The sequence below is a fragment of the Amblyomma mixtum genome, chromosome 3, assembly GCF_055824585.1.
Source record: "Amblyomma mixtum isolate Tamu chromosome 3, ASM5582458v1, whole genome shotgun sequence".
NCBI lineage: Eukaryota > Metazoa > Arthropoda > Arachnida > Ixodida > Ixodidae > Amblyomma > Amblyomma mixtum.
The window spans coordinates 26,366,023-26,390,157 of NC_143014.1; the positions used below are offsets into that span (position 1 = coordinate 26,366,023).

Below are 24,135 nucleotides of genomic sequence, written 5' to 3' on the forward strand. Positions count from 1 at the left end.
GCCCCCTTAATTACGGAAACTAATATTCTCAGCGCTCACGGTCAGTGCATTTCCTCAAGAATTACAGAATAGGACTGGCTGCGTGGAAAATAGAAACATGCTTAGCTTGAAGAAGCGCTAGCGTTTGCATGTGGTACTAATCGCGGCAAAATTTATTTCGTTCTCGCTATATATCGCGTGTTGATTGCATTCGCCTCTCGTCTTCATGGTGCATTATTAATGCATTTTTGTTTTCATTTTTTGAGCAGACAGTACCAGAGTATCATTCATCTTTCTTTGACACAAACGCATAGTTCCGACAAAAGTGTTTTTGCACTGCTGACCAGAAATTGAATAAAAGCAAGCTGTTGATTTTGAAAACTTTATTTTTTTATTTTTGTCTGTTCGACATTACTTGCACCCCCTCCTCGTTCGTGAACTAATAAAGAACTGAATCAGTTCAAAACCGCCGACTCGAAACGGACCACGCTTTTCCCGCGACTTCGCGTGAGGCCCGTTTCAAAGGGTGGAGCCATTATGCGACACCTAGGCTAATATTAAATCAAGAGTAAAACGCAACAGTTAACAAGGGTGGTATTCAAAGCACTCGCATGCGTTTACAAGGGCGCACAAAAGCTATAACTGTAAAACTGGATAACGTGCATAGGTCAACGTGCAGCGCACATGGAAAATGAGCTGGACGTCCCGTGCGTACAGCTTACCCTTGCCTGGATGCAGTGACAACCGGCGAGAAGATGCAAGCCACGTTTTCCGCACGTCAGAAGTATTATAACTACTGTACATTGGAGCACATCTCGTCCCCTGCTCGTTGGACCACTCAAACTGGCCGCGGCCAGCAGAGAACAACGAGCGGCGCTGTAAAGGGCGCGGGGCGCCTTGACCCACAGCTAGCAACACCACCAGTTTAAACTAGCGATACACTAACGTTAGAAACACAGCATACTAATAGGCCAAAATTTTGACAACTTATAATTTGTCGTGTCTTCTCTACACCAAAGTATAAACCGCTTTGCGAAGAATACAAGGCAAACTGTTAAAAAAATATTTTATGCCAACAAGCATAGAGGGCGCATATGTTTGTTAGTTTTTAAAAAAATGGTTGCGTGTGCTTTCTGCATGGAGGAAGGAAAGAACTAGCTTTCTGTGTCGGTCGAGTTTTGCGTTTGATATGAGTGGGATATAGTAACGTTGAGTGGGATTTGATCGCGGAACAGTTAAACGGTTGCCTGCGGTTGTCAGTTCGTACCACGCATTCCTTCAAACGTGATTGCAAGGGAGGCTACCGGGGCTACGTTTTAATTCAGTAACACAAATAGGAACCTACGAGATTTCGTGTTTGGCCTGACAACTTTAATTTCTCCGCCTCCGTATCAAACGCGGCCACCGCGGTCGGATTCGAGCCGGAGTACCCTGGTTCGAACCCAAACGCGGCGGCCACGTTTAGATTGAGACGAAACGCAAAACGCGCCCGTGTGCTGTGCAATGTCAGCGCACGTCATGGAGGAAGTTCCTCCATGGTGCACGTTAATGGTCCCCAGGTGGTCGAAATTATTCCGGAGATCTTGGTTGGTTGATTGGCCTCAAATAGAATGGCACATATACCCTCTACGGGGGAGTGGCCAATACACAGGCGGTGAACTGCTGGAAAGAGGAGCATTTATAGAGGAAAGGGAGTAGTAATAGGGTTTAGGCCACTGATCCACCGCAGTGGCAAAAACAACTTTCAATTTTCTAAAAGCACCAAAAGCCAAACGAAAATTGGTTTTTGACAAAAAGGAAGTGGCGCAGTAACTGTCTCACACGTACCTGAACCGCGCCCTAAGGGAAGGAATAAAGGAGGGAGTGAAAAAAGAAATTAAGAATGAGGTGCCGTACGTGGTGGAGAGCTCCGGTTCATTTCGACCACCAGCGAGCTGAAATCGCCTAGCACACGGGCGCATTTTGCGTTTCGCCTCCGAAACGCGGCCGCTGCAGCCGGGTTCGAACTCTGATCCTCCGGCTCAGTAGTTAACTGCCAACAAATATGGTGAACGAACCAGCCACTTGTTGAGTATGCGAAACTTTTGCAAAATTTGTTTGCTAAACAACCCCTGTGCACACTGCCTACAATAATTAAGAAAACAGTGATTCACATTCCCCGGACTACATCATTATCTAATGTCCTGAAAACAGACTGAGAAAGTCCTCCAGAGAAAATCTGAGGGTGTCCCTAGGACATACTGAGGCCGGACAACAGGACTAATTAAATGAGGACCTTTTGAGGGTTAGAAAAGGACGTCCTCAGGACAAGACAATGTCCTTAAAAAATTAATCCTCAGGACGTCCTGAGGATGTACTTGTGTTATCTGGGACCGCAGCGGATTAACATTATAGCATCCATGGTTTTTAGATAAGGGCGCCGTTGGAAAACTTGCTCTGGAGATGCGGCCCCGTTCCATCGCCGCTTCAGTCATGAAGACGCGAGGCGCCATGCATGTGTAGGGTTGTTACAGTTTAGAAGTACAGAAAGGTGGGCAAGTTGGTTATTACTATCCATGGTAAAACAGCGCGGAAAAAACACGAGGACGGAACAAACACGACAACACGAGCGTGTTGTCGTGTTTGTTCCGTCCTCGTGTTTTTTCCGCGCTGTTTTACCATGGGTTGTTACAGTACCACGCTAGTTTTTTTTTCTTTTCTTTTCTTTTCGCCGCCGCGACGTCCATTGGCTGCGCTTGGTTACGTGGTCAGAACCGGCGACCGGCGGGGTCGACGTGTGCCTGTTTTTTCAATCTTTCGTCTCACATCTCTTCCAGCTCTCCTCTGTCTGCACGTAGCAGCGATTGTGCCTCAGCCAGAGCCGGTGGGCAGGCCCGTGCACTTTCGTCCTCCATGCAGTCCTGCCCTGTGGAACCACGGAAGGAAGGGCTTCAGTTTCGGCCTAGATCTACGCCTAAAAGCTCAACCCCGTGCATCCTGTTACCCTGCAGGTGTAGAGCGCAGGGTGTATAAGTAACCGCACCCGGCGCAGGCGATGCGAGTTAATTGGTTGGTTTATTGGTTTATTGGGGTTTAACGTCCCAAAGCAACTGAGGCTATAGGGACGCCGTAGTAAAGGGCTCCGGAAATTTCGACCACCTGGAGTTCTTTAACGTGCACTGACATCGCACAGCACACGGGCCTCTAGAATTTCGCCTTCATCGAAATTCAGCCACCGTGGCCGGGATCGAACCCGCATCTTTCGGGCCATCAGCCGAGCGCCGTAACCACTGAGCCACCGCGGTGGGGTGCGAGTTAATTGTTGTTGCTGCGACTGAAGAAGGATGTGAAGAGTCCCGCTTTCCCCCTCGTAGTTTGGCTTGATAAAATTTTCACGTGGGTAATTTTTTGCAGGTCCGCTTCGTCACCCGTGTGCAGGCCGCATCTCTGTTGACCGTTAATGCTTCTTTGGCGATGTGAAGCGCAACAACTCTTACACAATCGCTCTAAAACTGCGGCTGCAGTCGCACTGGCACCACTAAATTTCTAGAAGTGCGGACCCCTTAGTGCTCACCTTGCAGCACCGACTGCAGCAGAAAAGCACCTTATTGGGGGATTTCCCCTTGGCTCCTTTTAACAGTCGTGTTAGATGGACTGTTTGACATTCTCAGAAATAACTGAAACACCTAATGAATTTCTCAGCCTCGGCCTGGGTGTAAACTCCCATTTACTTCGTAAAGTCACCTGGTTAAATACGAAATGTGGCGTTCCCAGAAAACCACAAACATCCAAGAGATGTCCGGATTAAGTCTAAACGTCTACATACCGAGGCATAATCTCTGAGATGTTTATTTTAAGAAACAGATTCACACAGCGCAAACGGAGCGAGGACAAGAAGGAGCATGAAACACAGGACGGGTGCTGACTACCAACTCTTTATTGCGTCATAAAAACCAGCACAGATTTATACTATTTTTCTGGACCACGTGATACACTGTCAGCCAGTGGACATAGCAAAGGAACGCCTCACGCGTTTGGCGAGTCGTTACACAGCTCGACTGAACTCATGAACAGTGCATGCACTAACATGATATAGCGCAACTAAAATAACGACAAACGGACCAGAGATAAAAGATGTGCATGACCTAGCTACAGCCTTCGACAACTACAGCTCTGAAAAGCGAGAAAAAAGAGTACGTAAGGCAAACGGAATCTTTGGGCTATATAAAATATTTTAGAGGGCGAGAAGACGTAAAAGCATGGGAATTGCGCAAGTGCCTCTACCATTACCATCGGTGGTGCCAGGGGCACTATCGAGTTAATGAAACGCGACGATGACAGGGGTGAAATGGTGATGAAAAGGGGTGTAAAATAGAGTACAAAGAGAAAAGAAAAGTTGTAGGCAATAGGCACAGTCAGTAGGCTAAAAGCAAAAACGAAAAAACCGACACCAACAAATAACACGGCAAAAAAATGAAAATCGTATAAAAGAGAAACTAACAATAAAGAAAAAACATGAACCACCACCGGCCAAACAATTAAGACAATAAAAACCATTAAAAACCTTTAAAATACAGAGGAGAAACGATCCGCATAAGGCCAACAAACAAAACAACGAGGCAAAACGACTAAAAACAAAATGAGAGACAATGAGGTGAGGTGCGAGGAAAAACCGTTTCTCCGGATGTCTATAGTGGTTCAAACGCAAGAATCGCGCCCGTTCCAGGAAGCACCTTTCTTTCTCCTGTAGACAGACAGAAGGGCTGCTGATGCATGCGTCCCCAGACTTTTCAATAAAAAAATTGGCAGTGGTTTAGCTCTGGTTAATTAAACCTGGAGGGTTGCGAAAGCAACGAGGAGAGAGAGAGGGGGGATGGAGAGCGCACGGCTGTGGCGGCGGCCCCGGCATACTATATATGCGCCGCTACTGCGCATGCGCAACTGGCGAGCGCGGCGGCGGCCTCATGAGTCACCCGCGCAGCGACGGTGGCGCCGCGCCAGCTTTGCGCCGTGTGACGTCACTGCTCCTCGCGCATGCGCAGTATGACTTTTCGTCAGCTCCGCGAAATGGCTCGGCGACTCGCGTAGTGTTGCTTTCGCAACAAAAACCTTCAATAACTTCCCTTTCTATACTAGTCTTTGCGGTCACCAGAAACTTAGTGTCCGATAACATATAGGCCGACAATCGTGGCGGGGTTGGTTACAATGTAGTGGTGGTGGTGGTAGTGGTTTATTTAAAAAATAAATAAATAAATAAATAAATAAAAAGTGAAGCAAAAGAGTGTTGCCGGCCGCGGCAATTGCTATCTAATATCTTAAGCACCCGAGCTGCAGCCGGCGGAAACGAAAAGGAAAGGGAGAGGATAGTGAGGAGAAGTATAGAGGGGAGCGACAGCAAGAAAGGACAGGGGAGAGCTTTGTACACTATTTACAAAATACAAAAGCAATCAAGTTCGCGCTGCTCGCGCGCTAATGTCCAAGCATTGTCCGAAAATAAGTGCGCGCGAGCGGCCACTGCGCACAATTACTTACACAAGGAGTAAACTGTATGTAAATAGCCGCGCGCACGTAGCGTCCTGTCTCGGACTAATCGCGCGCGCGGCACACTGCACTAGCGGCCGGGGTGGGGCGCCCAGACTTGTTTTTTGCGTTGAGGAAGTGTTCGCTCGCTCTCTCATTGAAACAGCGTCCGGTCTGGCCGATCTATACTTTACCGCACGTGAGGGGAATCTGGTAGACAACTGCGGACCGACGTTCGGTGTACTGACTGGAATGTTTTACTGTGCAGGTCGCCCGCTTCTTCCGGTTTACCATCGGGCATATTTTAGGCAACTTCATGGGGCAGAAAACACAACGTTCACATCATACCTGGCTGCAACCTTTTTGACATTGTGCGATGGATGTAAGGAATTATACCGCCAAACGTTTTTGTCCCCTGGGCTGTTTCCCTCCTTCGTGTAGGTCAAATGTTTTAGGGGAATCCCCCAAGGTGGAGTACATATGTAATAAGGGAGTAATTATTCATTGCATCCACCCAAGCGCAGCCATACGGCTACAAAGGAAAGCTATATACAGCTTTCTCAGAAACTTCGTAGTTAAAGAAAAATTCGTCCTGGTCCGGGGTTCGAACCCAGGACCACCGCTACACCGGAGCAGTCGCTCTACCAACTGAGCTAACCGGGACGGCAAGCTTATGGTAGGGCGAGAGCGAATTGATCAATAACTCGAAGTGGGAACAGTGTTGGTCAAATGTTTTAGGGGAATCCCCCAAGGTGGGGGATTCGTGTAGCTTCATTTTCTGGAGCAAGGCTTCGCACAGGCCTGACATGACGAAAGGTGAGTAGCCAGTCAAAAGAGGGCGTAGAACCTGGTTATCGAAGCTATAATCAGCCATGTGTTCGCAACTTTTTGTTAGTGACGCATGAAGTGCATTAGTTGCGACTTCCCGTTTGATGTGCAGAATTTTTCACTTATTACAACTGCAGTATTTAAGACAAATCATTGGTCTTTGTATAGTCATATTCTCTTAATACAGATGTCTATACTATAGTATAGACTGGCCGGACTGGCCGTACTTACACCATGCATGCACAAAGATCTGGTAAATGTCGAGCTGGATGTCAGCACTATACGTACTATACCGTGGACTGGACACTAATTTTGGTGCTGTAGGTACGTAGATTTTTGGTAAACGGTACTAAAATGGATGTCTAGTGGAGGTGTCTAATGTCATGGTAAATATCTCGCTGATGTCCATGTGACGTTTGATGGTTTACTGGGTTTAGAAGCCGCAAACACCGGCTTCTAACTTATCCAGGCATGCATGCAGATACGGTTAAAGAAGCCTGAACAACTAGCTTTTAAGCTTCCATGACAGAACATAGAATTCCCTCACTGTATATCGGCTCTATGAAAGTTAATTTACCCAGCTATAAAGTCACATCGAGACGAACAGCCATTTGCCAGCGCGTCTTTAACGTGCCCGACTAAAGTTATGGTTATAAACGCTAGTAAACCGTCTTGTTTCATTAATACAAAGGAGATCAAGACGAAAACTAAGTTTCTATTCCTTAAAAATATTTTTCTACGCACGCGAGCCACCATCCGCTGCGCCCCTCAAGAAGGGTGTAGCAGACGACGCGCCCATCCTAAAGCGACCGCAGCGCCACCGCCTAGGCGGCGATCGCATGGGTCCGCAAATCCGTGCCTCTGATCTCCATTCCGGGCTGCTCCCTGGGCCCTCAACGTTAATGGAACTAAACTAAGTTGCCAAACTCTCCGCCTTCTCCACGCGACTGAAGCGGCCCGCAAATTTTAGCGCGAGGGGGCGCTGCCGTCGAAACAGGCTCCCGCTGGCCGCCGCTAGCAGACGCCGCAGGCCCGGCCGCCCAGCGTCGTAGCGTGCAGCCTTCGGGAATGTTGAGTGACTGGCGTCCCAAATATCGCACTTACCGATGTTTTTCGTAAAGACACCAAACAGTTACGAACCCTGTGCGGCGAGTATGCCACAAATCTTTGCTGCAGCAACTCGAGTGATAGATCATCGCTGCCTAGCCAATGCCACCGTGGGCCGAAATTGCGGGCGGTCATGATTTTTGAAAGGAGCGTGGTTATAAGAGTTTCTTCACCAAAGTAGCATATTAGACATCTACTTTAAAGGTGAAGATCAGATCATCGCAAGGCTCATCGTAAGTTCACTTACCAGCTTATCTAAACGCGAATGTCTGCCTGCTACTGTGCGCGCATGTCTCGCAACGCGATTGCTGCTGTGATCGTTGTCTTTGGGCTACGTGCGCTTGCATGCAGAGTTTCAAGTGCTGTATCTGCCATGCCGACGTGCTGTGTGCCGGGCTGCACGAGCGGTTACAGAAACAATAAGACTGCGAGGCATTTTTTCGCGGCTCCTCGTGACGCGGATCTCCGTGCGGCATGGGATCGAGCCATTCCCCGTGTTGACAGAAAACTCTCCGACAAATCACATGTGTGCGACCTTCATTTTCACGAAGAAGACATGCTAAAGACGTACACCCATGTTATTAATGGGAAAGAAGCAAAAATCGAGAGGAGTAAGTGGAGCCTCGTCGAGGGATGCGTGCGCGAAATGTGTTGAGAATAAAATGTAAAAGTATCTCTGTGTTTGTGTCCAGCTGTAGTGCACTGCGTGAAGGATCGAAAAATATTGTTGGAACGGTTGCGCACGCTATAGGAACAATACAGGGAGAGCGATAAACTCAAAATACTGAAATTTCTTGTCTGGAGTTGGCGTCAGGCATCCTCGCTGTTGCAGGGAAAGAGAAACTGACGACTCAGGAACCCGAGGAAGTTCACTGCCTTCGCAGCTCGGGTTGTGAGCAGCGGCGGAGTCATTCACGAAGTGAACGCTGTGCGTAAAATCTGCTTATTTCGGAAAACTGCACCACAGAAATGAAATCGTAGGTACTTGTGGTCTGCTTTCGAGTGCCATAAATGCGGGACTTCACGCTCTGAAGGTATTGCTAATTTATGTTTAAAACACACTGCACCAGTGCCTGCCAGACATTCGCGTTTAGATAAGCTGGTAAGTGAACTTACGATGAGCCTTGCGATGATCTGATCTCCACCTTTAAAGTAGGTGTCTAATATGCTACTTTGGTGAATAAGCTCTTATAACCACGCTCCTTTCAAAACGGAAATGAAGATCGCACGCACGTGATTTGTGCGAGAGTTTTCTGTCAACACGGGGAATGGCTCGATCCAATGCCGCACGGAGATCCGCGCCACGAGGAGCCGCGAAAAAATGCCTCGCAGTCTTGTTGTTTCTGTAACCGCTCGTGCAGCCCGGCACACAGCACGTCGGCATGGCAGCTACAGCACCTGAAACTCTGCATTCAAGCGCACGTAGCCCAAAGACAACGATCACAGCAGCAATCGCGTCGCGAAAGCACTCTACGACATGCGTGCACAGTACTAGGAGTACAGCAACTGGCCGGACCGGCTGAAGCCTGGTACGACTGCAGCGCCACTCAAAGCAGCCAGTGGTGGCGGCGCCGCGAAACCGCTCTCGGTTTGGCAACTGAGTTTAGTTCCATGAACGTTGCTGGGCCCTGGCGCGCCGCGGCTGGTTTCCAACTCCCCATGTCTAAAATCATTGAGGTAAGTCGCAATAACTCTGCGGTCGAAATAGGTTGACGCCAGCATTTCTCGCTTTCCAGCTGGTTTTCCACTTTCAGTTCCCCCGACCCCGACCCACCGACTTCTTTTAGCTTTTTTTTTTAAACAGACTGCAACAATACGAATTCGGTGAAGCCAAATACAGGCATTTTATGTAAACCAAAACTGCAGCTTAATAAATTAAAAATAAATTGTAAGAAATTATTATGTCAGGTGGTTGACACTCGTTTCTTTAGACAGCAGCCAGCAGAGGGCCATGCAGCCACTTCCGTTTCCTTCGGCGAAGGCGCATTTTGGCGCGAATTTCTGGCGCGCAATCAGCTCGTATCTTGCTGACTGCCGCAGTCTTGGGCAGACGTGGGACAGCGAGGACTTGAAGGCGATTGGATCGAAAGTCCAAGTAACTGAAAAGTTCGCCTGCTTGATTAGCCATTTGGTGCAACTTTGGTCAGTTTCACGAGACAGAAGCGTGAAAAAGTATATTGAAACTGAATATGGATGCCTCTGACGTTACTCGGGATCCCCAAGGGCAAAGGTGAGAGAAGAAATTTTGATAAAACATACTTTTTTCTATGTGATGTGTTGAGGTATCGTTTTGTTTTGCTTGCGATCCGATCCGTTTTGGGAGTTCTGGATGCACTTCGTTTTGTGGCGGGATTCCTGTAGCTACGTAACGTTTACATTTGTGGTCGCTGGTGTGGCCGAACGGTCTCATACGTTGATCGCTTGTGCCCGAAAGTATTCATTCATCAGCTTTTTTTTCTCATCTTTTACTAGTCTTATCGTGACTTAGGACCTTTGGACCACTGTTGACTTAGCATGAGGCCATGCATAGTTCTACAGCGCGCCCACGGCACCCAACTGTGGGCAGTCCGCCGCCCTAGTGTGTATTTTGCCGGCAGCCGGGAAGATCACTGGTTTTAAATTCCTCTCGCGAGCCATAACAGGCTGGTAACTGCTATCTCTTTAATGTTGAGTCATGGTACACGTATCAGTTAAAGGCAGTTTAAAAGTTTGGACGTCACTTTTTGCTTGCCTCGTCAGCTCCGTCGTAGGCTAAATTTAAAGCATGCCCACACACGCACAGCTCTACCTGTATTTTGTTTTATGCTGTTTCTGTCATTTATTTATTTACTTATTTGTGTGTGTGTGTGTGTGTGTGTGTGTGTGTGTGTGTGTGTGTGTGTGTGTGTGTGTGTGTGTGTGTGTGTGTGTGTGTGTGTGTGTGTGTGTGTGTGTGTGTGTGTGTGTGTGTGTGTATGGGAGGGGGGGTAACAAGGAATGCTTACATCACAGGTACTATAAAACGGATGCACTTTGATAATTTAATTTCATGGAAAAAGGGAGGTTCTGCCGTTTCGCGGCTGCAATCGTACACGCACACAGGCAACGAAAACCACACGAAATTGCCAATGGCAGTACGATGCATTGCCCGTACGAACCGCGTGACAATGCGGGCAACTGGTGCAACGCGCTGAAAATGCATATTGGGTACGTGCCCGCCATCTACGTCATGGAAAATCCGCATTATAATTTGTCTGTGTGCGCTATGCAGCGCCATAGTACCCTCAAGTTCATGCGGCAAAGCTAACCTCCAGAGATGGGCTGAGGGAAAACCAGCTTTTTGAATCGACCAGTTTGAATGGGCCTGCGGGAAAGCTAGCCCCTCGAAATGTGTTGAGGGAAAGCCAGCTTCTTGAGTCACCCGGTGCTGCCCGAAGTTAGATCTATCGGATGCGACGGCGAATTTTTGTACGAATGCAGTCGTGCATTTTCCTATACATTCATGTTGTAGCTTTACGGTGCTCACGAGTTATTCGATATAAAGATATCTAGGAGAGTTCGATATAATCTGGTTCAGCTGTAGCTTGTATCTTTTTTTTAACTCTTTTTTTTTTTCAGAATGGAAGTTGGTGACTTCTGGGATTTGCAGGAGCGTCTAGAAAGTTCTTGGAGTGACATTGTGGAAAGAAGGTATGTGGGCTGCTATTCAACTGACCAGTATCTCTTATGTGCATGGCAAAGTGGTGTACATCTGCTAAAGCTTGTCGTTCATTTTTTAGCTTTGTCACATGGGTGTCACCATCACTCACCAGTCAAACTGGTGGCTTTTAAACTTATTGAGTTCACAGGTGTTGTGCAGAAATTTGCAGCGCTACAGCAGATGAGATTTTTTTGGCTTAAGTATGTGCAAGAATGGACAAAACAGGCTTTTTTACTTAGCAGCCAGGACAGGAAGTTTTATTGTGAGCTAGGCTGTGGAAGAGGAAAAACAAAGTTGCTTGACAGTTGTCCTGCATCACTCCCGCGACTGCCATTGCAACGAGCGCTACGCCTGCGCAGTTTTTCATCACGTAGGTTACACCAAACTCGTGATTTTTTTATTTTTTTTCCAATGTCAGTCATCATGATAGCAGAAGTGCCTACGGTGCCATAATCCACCGATGTTCCAGCCATTTCTTGACTGAACTGCCTCACTCTCACTTGAAAAGCTTCTTCTCTCAGTGCGCAGTTGTAGAACACACACACACAAAAAAAATGAATGCAGAAGCTCTGAAATGCCGATTCGCGCCACCCGCGTCCAGTTTGGTATGTGCACGGTGAATGCGATCGCGCATACCAGCACTGCGGTCGTTTCCAACATAGACACTAGATAGTGTCGCATTCCCAAGACGGCGGTGCCCATGGTAACATGGTGTATAAGAAAGAGGCAGACATTGCAGGTTATCTTTGTTCTCAGTGCTCCTGGCATTTAGCTAAAGCATGTGTAGCTGATGTTGAAACTGTGACCGCTGTCTGATGTCTCACCAGCACTCATATGTTCTTTGAGTCATCGCAGACATAGGAGGCTTCATCACCATGAAATCTATTTCAACTAAATATGCCTTCTTACCAGCGTCTTTGCCCGCCTTTGTGCTTTGCCAAAGTAGTTTTTGATTTCTTAACATTTCTGCCCAGAAGTCATTCTGAATGAAAATGCCTGATAAGAAGAGGCGAGTGCGACAACAGCATACCAACAGATATGGAAAGAAGGAAGGATGCTTTCTTACTTTGCTGAAGAGCAATTATAGTGGGTTAACATAGCTTAACCTTTGCCAAAAGGTTACATACTGCAGCCCGTACAGGGGCTATCGCAGGAGTGGACATAATTGTAAATAGAAACAGAACTAAGACATGGCAGTAAAAATTAAAAAAACCAAAGATGAAAACACAGGGAACACTACACAAATTGAGTGTGTGGAGAACAAAGAGATTATCAGTTAGTTATGGCTTGCATAAATATGTCTATTGTGAGGGAATGCAGTGGACCAGCCAATGTATTCCAATGTTCAATGGTACGTGGAAAAAAACTGTATTTAAACACATTAGTGCGAGGAAAGTAAGGTGAGAGATTAAGATTGTGGTAACTTCTTGTTGACAATGGTATGGCACTCGTGATGTATAGTAGAAACTCATTGATACGCCCCCGGCTTGTACGCTCAAGATCGCGGACATTAAAAACATCCCTTAGAGTTGCATTATATTTCTCCTGGTTTTGACAAATTGTGGTCATATAATACGTTTATTGACCAATACAAGTGGGCCGAACGTGAGGGCACGCGACATAAAAAGCTAAAATGCAGTGCAGTCACCTGCCGTGGTGGCTTCTCTGCAGTGCTTAGGTGCAAGGAGGCAAAGCACCACAGCCAGCATCACCACCAACCACAAAAAAATACGGCATGCTGACATTCGAGAGAGCTGCTTTTGCGGGAACGCGACATGAAGAGGAGAAGTGCCAAGGTTTCTTCGTCGTGCATAAGGGAAAGGGAGTGAAGCATCCATGAACTATAGCAAGGCACTTACATACAAGCGGGCCAGTTGCAGAAACGCTGAGTCAACCGCCATAGTGGCTTCCCCGCAGTACTAAAACGACGAGGAAGAGATATTGGTTACTTTCGGCATTGCCGCTGACGGACTGGATGTGTTACGAAGTTCTTTCACGCGCTTAAGACAGCGCAACCGCAGACTGAATTCTGCGAGCACTAGCAAAAAATTGTTCAGATCTTGTTCCAAGGAATGTTCCAAGAATGTCTTTATACCTTATTTAAGTTACATTTTTAAATATTAGGCAGTTTGGATCGTATGCTTTCCCGATGATACATTTTTGTCGCAATTTTTTAAGAACGTAGGAGCAAGGTTTTACTGTTTTACTTGGTTTTACGTGGTTTTACTTGGGAGTTGGTAGTATGAATAAACAACGCAGTGAGAAAGTTTTAACAATTCCAGTTGCTGGCTAGTGGCGAGGGTAGTTGATTGTAATGATTCGAAAGCAGAAGAGGGTGAAAAATTATGGAAATATTTGCTACATATGAAGCAAATTAATTTCCTTTGGATGGCCTCAATTTTCTTAATGTCTGTTAGATTGTAATGGTTCCACTCACAACAACCGTAGTCAAGAATTGGATGGATTAGGGATTTACACATTAGTAACCTGGTTTCCTTTGGAGCCTGGGTTAATGTTTGTCTGAGAATTTTTTTTAGGGCTTTGTTACAAATGAAGTGAATTTTTAGACCATGATAAGTTGGAGGTAAAAAATTGATTCCTAGATGCTTGTACTCGGGCACCCTTTGAAAGGGTATATTATGAAGAGTAATAAAAAATTGATGAGGAGGAACTATCACTGAATGTCATCAGTTTTGTGGAAATTCATTCATTCATTCATTAATTTTTTTTTTATTTCTACTCTTGCCATACAAATTATCAAAACACTGACTGAACCCATAGCCAGAGGTTAGTGTGGGGTTCAGAAACAAAATACATGATGGCAATGACACAGCACTTGTGTAAAATGAAAAGCACAAAAACACGGCGAAAGACCAAAATACATCGTACACTGAGGAAGAAATAAAATAATGTGCATTTTACAGCAGAATAAATAAAAATCTGTCATGAACAACATGGTACAATAGACACAAACCAAAAACGACTGTCACATATGTCAAATAAGGCTCATGAAGTATGTTCTTAATGCTCTATTTGTTTCATGGGACTGTTTTATTTCTGGGGGTAAAGCATTCCGAACCTTGGCTCCTGAAAACTGCACCAATCTTTCGCTGTAAATGTTATTATTCGGTAGCAGATTAAAGTTACTATGTGTAAGGTTTCTTGTGAGTCGAGAAGAAGAGCGAAACAGGGTGGCATTGAAAGGTTGATTATATTTTACTATGGTGTTTACACACACCGCTATCTTTAAAGAGTGCAAAAGGTCAAAAGGAAGGATATTTAATAACTGGAAAAGTGGTTTACTTGGCTCGGTATACTTGCTTTCTGTTATAATTCGGATAGCCCGTTTTTGTAATCGCCGGATAGGATCAAGGTAAGTGTTGGATGTCAAACCCCATGATTCTACACAGTATGTTAAATGACTATTAATAAGTGCAAAATAAAGGGTACGCAGTGTTTGTGTGTTAAAACAATCGCGGGCCTGTAATAAGGCATAACAGCCAGAAGCCAACTTCGAACAGACGGTGTTAATCTGATTTTTCCAGTGAAGATGTTCATCTAGAATGACTCCAAGATACTTAAATGAATGTGTTCGTTCAAGTGAGTGGTCATTAATGAAAATGTTAATTTGGTTGCTATCAATGACTTTTCCTCTTGAGCTAAGTACTATATATTTGGTTTTGCTTAAATTAATTGTTAGTTTGTTGGTAAAAAACCAGCTTTAAATTTTTTCCAATTCAGTGTTTGTCTTTGCTTCTAGATCCTCAGGGTTGTCAGCTGTAACTATGATCGCAGTGTCATCTGCATACATTAAAATATCAGAGCAACTTAGAACCTTCGGCAAATCATTCAAATATAACGAAAATACCATGGGCCCTAAAACTGATCCTTGTCCTCGGTCTTTAAATATTGAAGGCATGATATAATGTTATTCATAATTACAGCTTGTTGATGGTTTTTGATGTAACTGGAAAGTAAACGGTAGACTTCACCGCAGAATCCATAATGGTTTAGCTTGTTGAGCATAATAGCGTGATTCACGGTATCAAACGCTTTCTTTAAATCAACAAATACAATGGCGGCCAGTTTGTTTTCATGTAATGCTGTATTAATTAACTGAGTCAAACTTAGGACTGCAGATGCCGTTGAATAGTGTTTTCGAAATCCATGTTGCTGTTGACAGAGTAAGTTATACTTTTCTAAGAATTTGCAAATATTGTTAGATAGAATCTTTAATTAATGTTAATGTTAATCTGCCAGCTTCTCACCACCTACATAATCATTTGAGCATAATCATTTGAAGAGAGAATGTATCAGCCTACACGCGAATGTTCGAGGTGATGTTACAAGGCAAGTCATTAATACACAATAGAAATAATAAAGGTCCTAAGACCGAACCTTGTGGCACCTCAGAGTGTTACAGGGGCGACGAAAGACTGGGCACTGAGAGAGGAAATTAGGGATTCAATTTAATTTGAACATTAACTTAGAATGAATCAGTGTCAAAAGCCTTTGAAAAATCAATGAAAAGCGCGTCAATTTGATAACCACAGTCCAGGTTATGAGCAATATGATGCATGAATTCTAATAATTGGGTAGATATGCTAAAATTGCCTAAAGGCATGCTGAACATTGGTTAAAACATTATTCGATTCAAGCAGTTTCATGATGTGTGTGTGGATATGCTCAAGCATATTTACATGATGACATTATAAGCAAGATAGGCCCATAGTTATGAGGATGTTGCTTATTGCCTGACTTAAATAACTGCAGAACTTTTGCCAATTTCCAAGACTTGCGTACAATACCAGAAGAAATTTAATAAATATAACACGTAGATAACAAGATTTCTGTAATGAATATATAACGAGGAATGCACTGGGGATTCATCAGGCCCACTTGATTTTTTCACATTTAATTTCAGTATCATATTCAAAAGACCCTCCAAGGAAACTGGCACATAAGCAAAGATAAGTCAGCATAGTGGAATGATGGAATGATTAAATTGTGATGCTGAAAGAATGAGGTAAAAACATCTGAAAATGCCCTTGGGGTCCTGAATTAGTTGGTCTTTAACAATAATTAAATTCGATGGAGTATCCTTTGGAAGGATCGTGGACCAGAATTTTTTGGGGTTACTGATCAGTAAATTTTGCAGTTGAACACGAAAATAAAAATCTTTTGCAGAAGTAGTCAAAACATGGAGCTCCTCTTTCACTTTGTTAAGATGGGCAGTGCTTTCAGGATTAAAGCATGATCTCGATGACCTCAATTTTTATCTGATGTGTCAGATGCAAAATATCCCGGTTAACCCAGGGAGCTTTTAAGTTTTTCTTCTTAGTTTTAACGTGTTTTCAAAAAATGCAACTAAAGTCAACGTCATTTGTTTTACAAAGTACTGAAAATTTGTCGAAATTATTAGCAAGCCAGTCAGTGATTGAAATCTTGAAAGGACGAGAAGACATACTGCAGCTTGTGAATAGGACAAGTAATCGAAACTGAGACTGCTTTGTGATCAGAGATACCGTCTGTTATTTATTTTAATAAATAAATAAAATGGATTCCATATCTGAGGGCTAGGCAAAAGGCTAACCTTAAGATCTGAGTGGAAAAACAGAGTAATGCCCCCTCCTTAGCCTGTTTACTTATCTGCCCAAAATTCAGTATAACCAGGAGGAGTGAATTCAATTGTGGATGCCATCATGCAGCCAAGTTTCAGTGATTCAAACAACTTGAGGTGAATAGACAGAAATGGGCAAGAGTAGTAGACTGGCAAATTTATTGACAATGCTTCGTGCATTAACATTCAAGAGGGTCAGATTTTCCGCAGAATCACTAGTGAGTCATTCAGAAGGACTGTTGGGTAGAAAGGACATCGATGAAGGTGACGGACTGGCTGTTGGTGAAGATGTTGGATGTACATCTTGTACACAAGGATAATCTGGGTTGTTAGAGGTACAAGAAAGCTTGACAAAGGAATTTGAAGCACGGTTTTAGTCATATCGAACATTATCAATAAACAAATGGTCAAAATGCAGCCGTACACAAGAGCCGTTACTGCGAAAAGAAGCTGAAGCCTCCCACAGCTTTTGTCAAACAGAGCACACTCTAGGTGAACCGTCCTTCATAATGTAAACTATAGACCCTTTTAGTTTCGAGACATTCTTCATTACATTAATTTTTTTCACGAAAATCGAGGACTTTCAGAACTGGGCGAATCCGGCCGTTTTGCCTTCTACCTATCCAGTGGCAATGTTCGATCTGAAGGCATTCAATACTCAGTTTTTTTATAATTAACTTAGAAACATTGGCAAGCAAAGTGTCATTGGCTTCCTCTTTTTTCTCAGCCTGGCCATGCACTATAATGTTATTATGTTGTGAACGGTTTTCTAAGTCATCGATTTTATTAACTAATTTGAATGTTTGCCACTATGGTACAGCCCACCTGCAATATTTGACTTCACATTAACACTTTTACACAAAAACAAATATCAAAGGAGTAAATACTACAAGAATTCTACGCACTGCAAGAAAAATGACACCTGCACTGAAGTTTACATTACAGAAATGCATGTTGGAGTTGAAGGCAGTAGCTCAAGGCAAAAGTGAAAAATGATACCACTGCCACAGTGTGCATCGATTTTTACTGCTGAGTGTTATGCCACCTTTGTGGCTGTACAGCAAACAGTAAAAGAGGACATCAAAAATAGCATCATATACTCTGATTCCCTGAGTATGCTCACAGCGCTGCACTGTAGAAATGCTGCTGAACCGCTGAACCTTCAATAGGAACCATCATACATAATATAATTGAAGTCGCAACGTAAAAAATTCGCTCTGGCTTAGCTAAGGTTAAGCCTGGATATCTCGAAGCGAAAGGTTGCGGCGAGGCGGAGGAGGAGCCTCGCGTGTAGTGAATACGGTGCTGTCTTAGAAGGTTGCTTTAGAGACATGTACTGTGGTGTCCATTCTTTTCTGGTGTGCACCAAGATATGAGAGACAGGCATTTCCTTTCCTTAAAACCAATTTTCATTCCATTTTCCTTAAGGCCCTTACGGCGCGGTTTGGGTATCCACCGAGATATTAGAGAGACAGGCGTCGTTTCCATTCCTTAAAACCAATTTTCATTCCATTTTCCTTAAGGCCCTTAGGCGCGGCTCGGGTGTCCACCGAGATATTAGAGAGACAGGCGTCGTTTCCATTCCTTAAAACCAATTTTATTTTCATTTTCCTTCCATTACGGCGCGGCTCGGGTGTCCACCGAGATATCCTGGCGCACTGTTTGTCTTTGTTTGTTTGTTTTTGCGCCTCTTCTGTGACGTCCCTCGGTTCTGTGCATGCGCAGCTGGGGCTAATTCTGATCACGGAGCATACGCCTACCTTCACTACCTTATATACCTACCTTCACTCTCGAAGCCTCTTTCTGCTCTGCCTCCACAATCTCCTCAGCATTCTCTCACAAGAATTTACTTCCCTTCTTGCCTACTGCCGTACTATTGCCCACCTGAATACTGACGCCTGCCAAGCCTCTCACAAAAACCACCTATTACTTCAACCACCGTGCTGTGTCCCTCTTCCCTGGTGTTGAAATGTTGTTGTGGACTCCAGTGCATATCCCTGGCTTGTGCGAAAAATTCCTCAGCCACTATATTGGTCCATACACTGTACACAAACGTCCCCTGTGTATTGCGTTGCCCCTGCCCATCCTGTAAATGACCATCATTGCCGTGGTGCAGAGATCGTCCATGTTCCGCGCTTAAAGCCCATCACCCGTCGCCCTGCTACGCTCTATCTAACCTGTGCCTGGGCCGGTCACTTTCGTCTGTGGCAGAAGAAAGTGTAAGCACAGTCTGCAACCGTAGTCTTCATCTGTAAATATTCATCATCGACGCTAATTTTCATCTTTGAAGAAGTGGCCGCCGTACTTGCGAGTGGCAATAAAGCTTGCTTTATCCTTAGTTTCACAATATTGTTATATCGCTTGACCCGATGATGGCTGACCAGCCACCAGTTACTATGTTTAAACCGTGATTAGTTAAATGGTTTCCTTGAAGCAGTTTGTTCGCACCTAGGTCCTCGGTGAGGAGCACACGTATGACCATTCTGGAAAGCTTTGAAAACGCCGTGATATGGCCTCCCTTGATGAAATATAGGCGCATAACGAATTTTTCTAAGAAATGAACACCAGTTTCTTCGGACTCCTTATTTTGCTGTAAAATGTAAAGTGTACTTATTATGAACCTCTGACACAATGAACACAGTCTGTGCGACCGTCAGGTTCATTATAAGTGGGCTGGACTGTATTGCAGGTAGGGCTGGATGGCACTGACAGTCCAGTGGTTAACTGTAACTGCTCTATAGGATGTTTCGAATATTTTTTGGGGTGCTTAAAGTGTTTCTTTGTAAACTTTCTCAGATTTATGCTTCTCTTATTGGTTGTTTTGCTAGTAGTTCTATATGCCCTCCCACATGTTCTGGGGCACTTGTGTTCGGCTCAACTTCTGGGCAGCTGAATTAGAGCTGTGCACGGGCCGCAAATTTCAGCCCGCGCCCGGCCCGAGCCCTGCACTCCTGACGGAGACCCGGCCCGGCCCGACACTGAAGAAACCTAAGCCCGCCCGGGCCCGGCCCGAGTTAAGGCCCGGCCCGGGCCCGGCCCGACCTGCAAAACTGAAATTGAAGTGACGATGAAACAGAAAGAGATAATTTAAGGAAAATCCGTTTATTTGAATGTTTTTAAAATGCTCGGATCTCATAGTCTAAATGAAAATTAGTATATGCAAACACGGCGCATGTAGAGAGTTATCACTCCAAGTTATGTAAAAACAACACATCTTCCATTGATGACGGCTTGAGGCAAGTGCGGCGCTCCTGCATAATGAACCCGGCAGCGCTGAAATTTCTCTCGCTTCTTGAACTGCTAGCCGGAATGGCTAGCAGTTCAAGAAGAGAAAGCTTTGGGTACGTCGCTGCCTTGCTTCTCCAAAACTGTGATAGCTGTGATAACCTTTTTCTTCACCTCACCTTCCTTTCTGCAGTGTCATTTGGGCTCGTGAAACCACTCATGTGGAGATTAGTTTCGAACCTTGCAACAGTAGGGCGGCTGGAGCCACGCAGGAGCAATCGCGATCGTGAAGCCCGGCCGGCCCATCCGAGACAAATATACCGTGGCCCGAGCCCGGCCCGGGCCCGGGTGAACAGACTTCCGCAAGGCCCGAGCCCGGCCCGCGGGCCGGGCCGGGTACGGGCTTTCGGGCCGTCCCGAGCCCGTGCACAGCTCTAAGCTGAATACGTCTGATCCTGGCCACCACAGCTGCATTTCATTGGAGGCGACACTCAAAAGGAGCCCTTATGCTGTGCCATGTCAGTGTACATTAAAAAGCCTCAAATGGTCTAAATTAATCCAGAGCTGACCACTGCGGCATCACTCATGTATCACTTCGGCAGATTAAACCCCTGCAGTTTAAATTTTTTCTATATGTATCTGCAGTGCCTTTTTATGTTGATCGTAAAGGGAGTTTACTGTACTGTCAACTGTTGACATATGCTGCATATGTTGTACTTTTCCACCTGCAGAATTACATTATACTGTTTATTTTCCCCCTTTCAGAGACCAGGCAGTAGCGGGCAAGCGAAAGAACACATTTGCGGAGCACAAGTGAGTTTATTTCAAGTTACGTCCTGGTTAAACACTCCAAGCCACAAATGTAGGTGCGGAGATGCACAATAGCATACACCAGATATGCACCTGCTGCAATTCTCTTTTATGCTATTATGCTATTTTTTTTATGCTATTGTTTACAAGTCCAATGCACTGCAAAGGATGCGTGTGTTGCAGTTAGATTTCATGAAACTATAATCGAAATTGTAAAGTTTTTTGTAAGTAAATTGTAAGTAAAGTATAATTGCAAACCGTGTGAAGTATTTTTTTTTTATGTATTCAAAAATGGCAAATCAAGATTTCAGAATCATACTATTTGAGTTATAGATTGGTATATATCAAAGCATTATTTTGGTTTACTCAGTTAAGCACTTGCCATCAGTTAACTTCTTCATATAAGGTTGATTTCCTCATGTAAGGTTGATTTCCAACGTATTGAAGGAGGGGGGGGGGGGGGGGGGGGGGTGAGTGAGTGCATGGCACTGCACTTACATGCCTCTTAATGCTTGATTATACCCACCAAACTGCTGGGTTTGCTGTAGCTGCTCCATGCTCATAAATCGAAAGCAAAGTATAGCAGAGCATCCGGCACATCATGTAGTCGAATGTTGTGGTGCAGTTCACTGGATGTGGTTACATATATCTTGGTCAGTCTTGATGAGCATGCCACCAAAAGAAGTGGAATGGCACACGTGTTGTTATCATCATATATTATTTTAGATACTGTGATTAAGACAATTGAAGAGCCACTGGACGTGTGCAAAAGCATGCAGTCCTGTGGCGCTTTCAAGGTCAAGGTGACTCAAAGTGAAAAGTGCAAACAGTGGAAAAAAATCTGGGACACAATGATAGAAATATACTTGTGAAATAGACGACTGGTTCATGCTGGGCAAATTCATACTTGCAAAAGAGTGAATTCCCAGGATGTCCTCTGTTTCGCTGTCGGCGGACTTCTGTTGATCCGTCAAAACTGGGCCTTGTTAATTTGCAAGAAAAGACATCCGGCAAATGTTCCCAGCACATCCAGAGTGGCCCGCAGACGTTCGGATCTGAGCAGGATGTCCGGCAGATATTTGCGGTCTGTTGTGTAGCATCGTGGTTGTGCTTGCGTGTCTGAGCCGGCGCTACCGGCGAACCTACTCTTGCCTAGAATTCTTTATCAAGCCATTAGTATGAGGGTGGACACCATGTTGATGACGCCCCTTGTCAGTCCACAACATGGAAAAGAGAAACAAAACCAACCGCACTGGCACCTTACTGTGATCATCCTGAGGAGTAAGAGGGCGGGCCAGAAATGCACGTGGTGTAAACAGTGTTGGGGTTGCTTGGCTAAGTTCGAAACAGCATGCTACTGCTAAATTTTTGGTTGGCATTGGGGTTCCTTCTTTGCCGTGCTGAAAATTGGTGGCACCAATTGTTGGAAGCTTCAGAGAGAACGGGCGCGCTTGTGCACTGAAACTGGTGCTGTGTTTATTTTGCTGTTTAGAACGATATGGAAGCGATGCTTATGTTTGTTATTTCGTTTTTCTTTCTTGTTTTTATAATTATCCAAGTCATGTGAAAGGTGAGAATGTTGACTGTTGACTGAAACCATGTTGGGCGGGAAATTGAGAAGGTGTATGCACGTAGGAAAGAGCTTGCGAGGCTGCATGGTGGGACACTCACGCGCACAGATTTGTTTGTTTTTTCCTTTAAAAGCTGTGGACAGTATTTTAGTGTGATCTGTACAGGTTGACTGTATGGCATGGCTGACACTCCATGATGGTATGCAAAAGACAACTGATTAAATAAAGTGAGGTAATTGGCTATGTATTCAAGTCCACTTAAAACAACTACGGATATAATGAACGCTAGCTTATTACGAACGAGTTTGGTGCTGCCATCAAAATATGCATTAGGGCAATGGTAATTTGTCTAGAGATACAATGAATGGCCACACCACTTGTTTATAGCGAATGAGGGGGTGTAGTGAACTCTCTCCCGAGGTTGAAAAACCTGTGCTTTCTGCTTAGCACAGAGACCAAAGAGCATTTCTCAGCCCCCACAACAGCGCCCGGAAAGAACATGTCGAACCAGAAAAGCAGGAAAAGGCGGCATTGAAATTGTAGCCAACCACCGGCCAAGTTCAAGCTGATGGGTCAGGCGTTGCCCTCTGTGTGCCTGCTGGGTGAAGCATCCCAAATGAAAGCACAAGCATGGCTGGTGCGAGACAGTGGCAGCGTCAAAAGCACAGCTAGTGTGCATGGTCAGGGATCAACTAATAGCAGTGATTTGAAAAGTTTGAATGCTTTGCTGGCCATGCTGGTCACATAGTATGGGAAACCCTTCGGTTTCGTTTTTGTGCTGTACCCACATGCAGGCAGAACCAGGTAGCAGACAGTGCAGCTGCAGTTTCATTTGCAGCTGCAGTGCAGTTTTTGGCTATATATTCGATCTCGCAAAAAATAAAATCAAAATGCCCAGTGAGTGATTCCTTTTTTTTTGCATAGAGAGTAACTCTATATCACAACGGGCACTTGTTCCGAAGATTTTAGATGGCAAGTAATAAAAGGAAAGCACCCTTTCTTTTTTTTACAATGCTGAAAATAGCTGGGTATTTAATGGTTGAATATTGAGTAGTAATTTTCAAACATCGCATGTAGAGTTTGTTCTTGGGCGCCAAATCATCAATAGCTAAACTTTCAGAGCCACCAGCAGCAAGAAGCCCTTCCGAATGAACATGGAGGGTAAAAAAATGGCCAAAAATAGTTGGCGTCTTGGGTGGACTTTGGCTCATCGGCAAAGAACACAAAATCCTAAAAGTCAAAGGTGCAGATACCTTTGGGGTTCCACAACAGGAAAAGTAGTGCGAACAAGTTCATGAAGTGGTTAGAAGAAACTAACTCAGTGAGGAGACCTGTGTAGGTCAATGGGGCAAATACGTCCCATTTTCTTTATCCCCATTTAATGCCAACAGGACAAATATGTCCCACTTTTTTTATTCCTGTGCCTCTCATCTGTTCGTGCAGTCAAATATTTTTCATCAATTTTGCAAAAAATATATATACTGTCCCTCACGAAGGGTCAAGTCAGGGAAGGTATTTATCTGATTTGCCTTCATTAGACAGTTTCATATTTTGTTTTGACAACCTGTAATGCATACCGCACACAATGTGGGCTGATTTGCTCTTTTGCCTAATTCTGCGTTTTCAGTTCATCTAGCCTCCAGCTGTACGAGACTGATCCAGAAGTGCTCAGCAGGCGCAACAAACAAATAGACTATGGCAAGAGTACTGTTGGTTACAAGCGTTACTGTGCTTCTGTGCCTCGGTAAGTGCAGTGCTTCGACTCCTGCTCCAACTGCTTCATTCTTCTCCAAACAAGATTTGCTGCTCTACCCTGA

At 44.8% G+C, this 24,135-nt stretch overlaps 2 protein-coding genes across 6 annotated transcripts in view; one reads left to right on the plus strand and one right to left on the minus strand.

The window, feature by feature from the left end:
• The window catches only part of stg (string), a 151,728-nt gene extending 150,616 nt beyond the window's left edge, over positions 1-1,112 (minus strand). For 2 of the 3 annotated variants that reach the window (XM_089578437.1, XM_089578438.1), the window contains exon 1: positions 702-1,112. In XM_089578437.1, coding sequence (XP_089434563.1) covers positions 702-783 — 82 coding nt within the window. In that variant the 5' untranslated portion in view covers positions 784-1,112. The remainder of the gene's footprint in view (positions 1-701) is intronic. The other variant, XM_089578439.1, reaches the window with a different exon arrangement.
• Positions 1,113-7,377: 6,265 nt separating this feature from the next.
• The window catches only part of Slbp (Stem-loop binding protein), a 31,017-nt gene continuing 14,259 nt past the window's right edge, over positions 7,378-24,135 (plus strand). Inside the window, exons 1-4 of one of the 3 annotated variants that reach the window (XM_089578443.1) lie at positions 7,378-7,646; positions 11,011-11,082; positions 20,703-20,750; positions 23,946-24,062. In XM_089578443.1, the coding sequence (XP_089434569.1) occupies positions 11,012-11,082; positions 20,703-20,750; positions 23,946-24,062 (236 nt within the window). In that variant the 5' untranslated portion in view covers positions 7,378-7,646; position 11,011. Of the gene's footprint in view, positions 7,647-8,982; positions 9,091-9,335; positions 9,644-11,010; positions 11,083-20,702; positions 20,751-23,945; positions 24,063-24,135 lie in introns of those variants that run through there. The other 2 variants (XM_089578442.1, XM_089578441.1) reach the window with 2 other exon arrangements.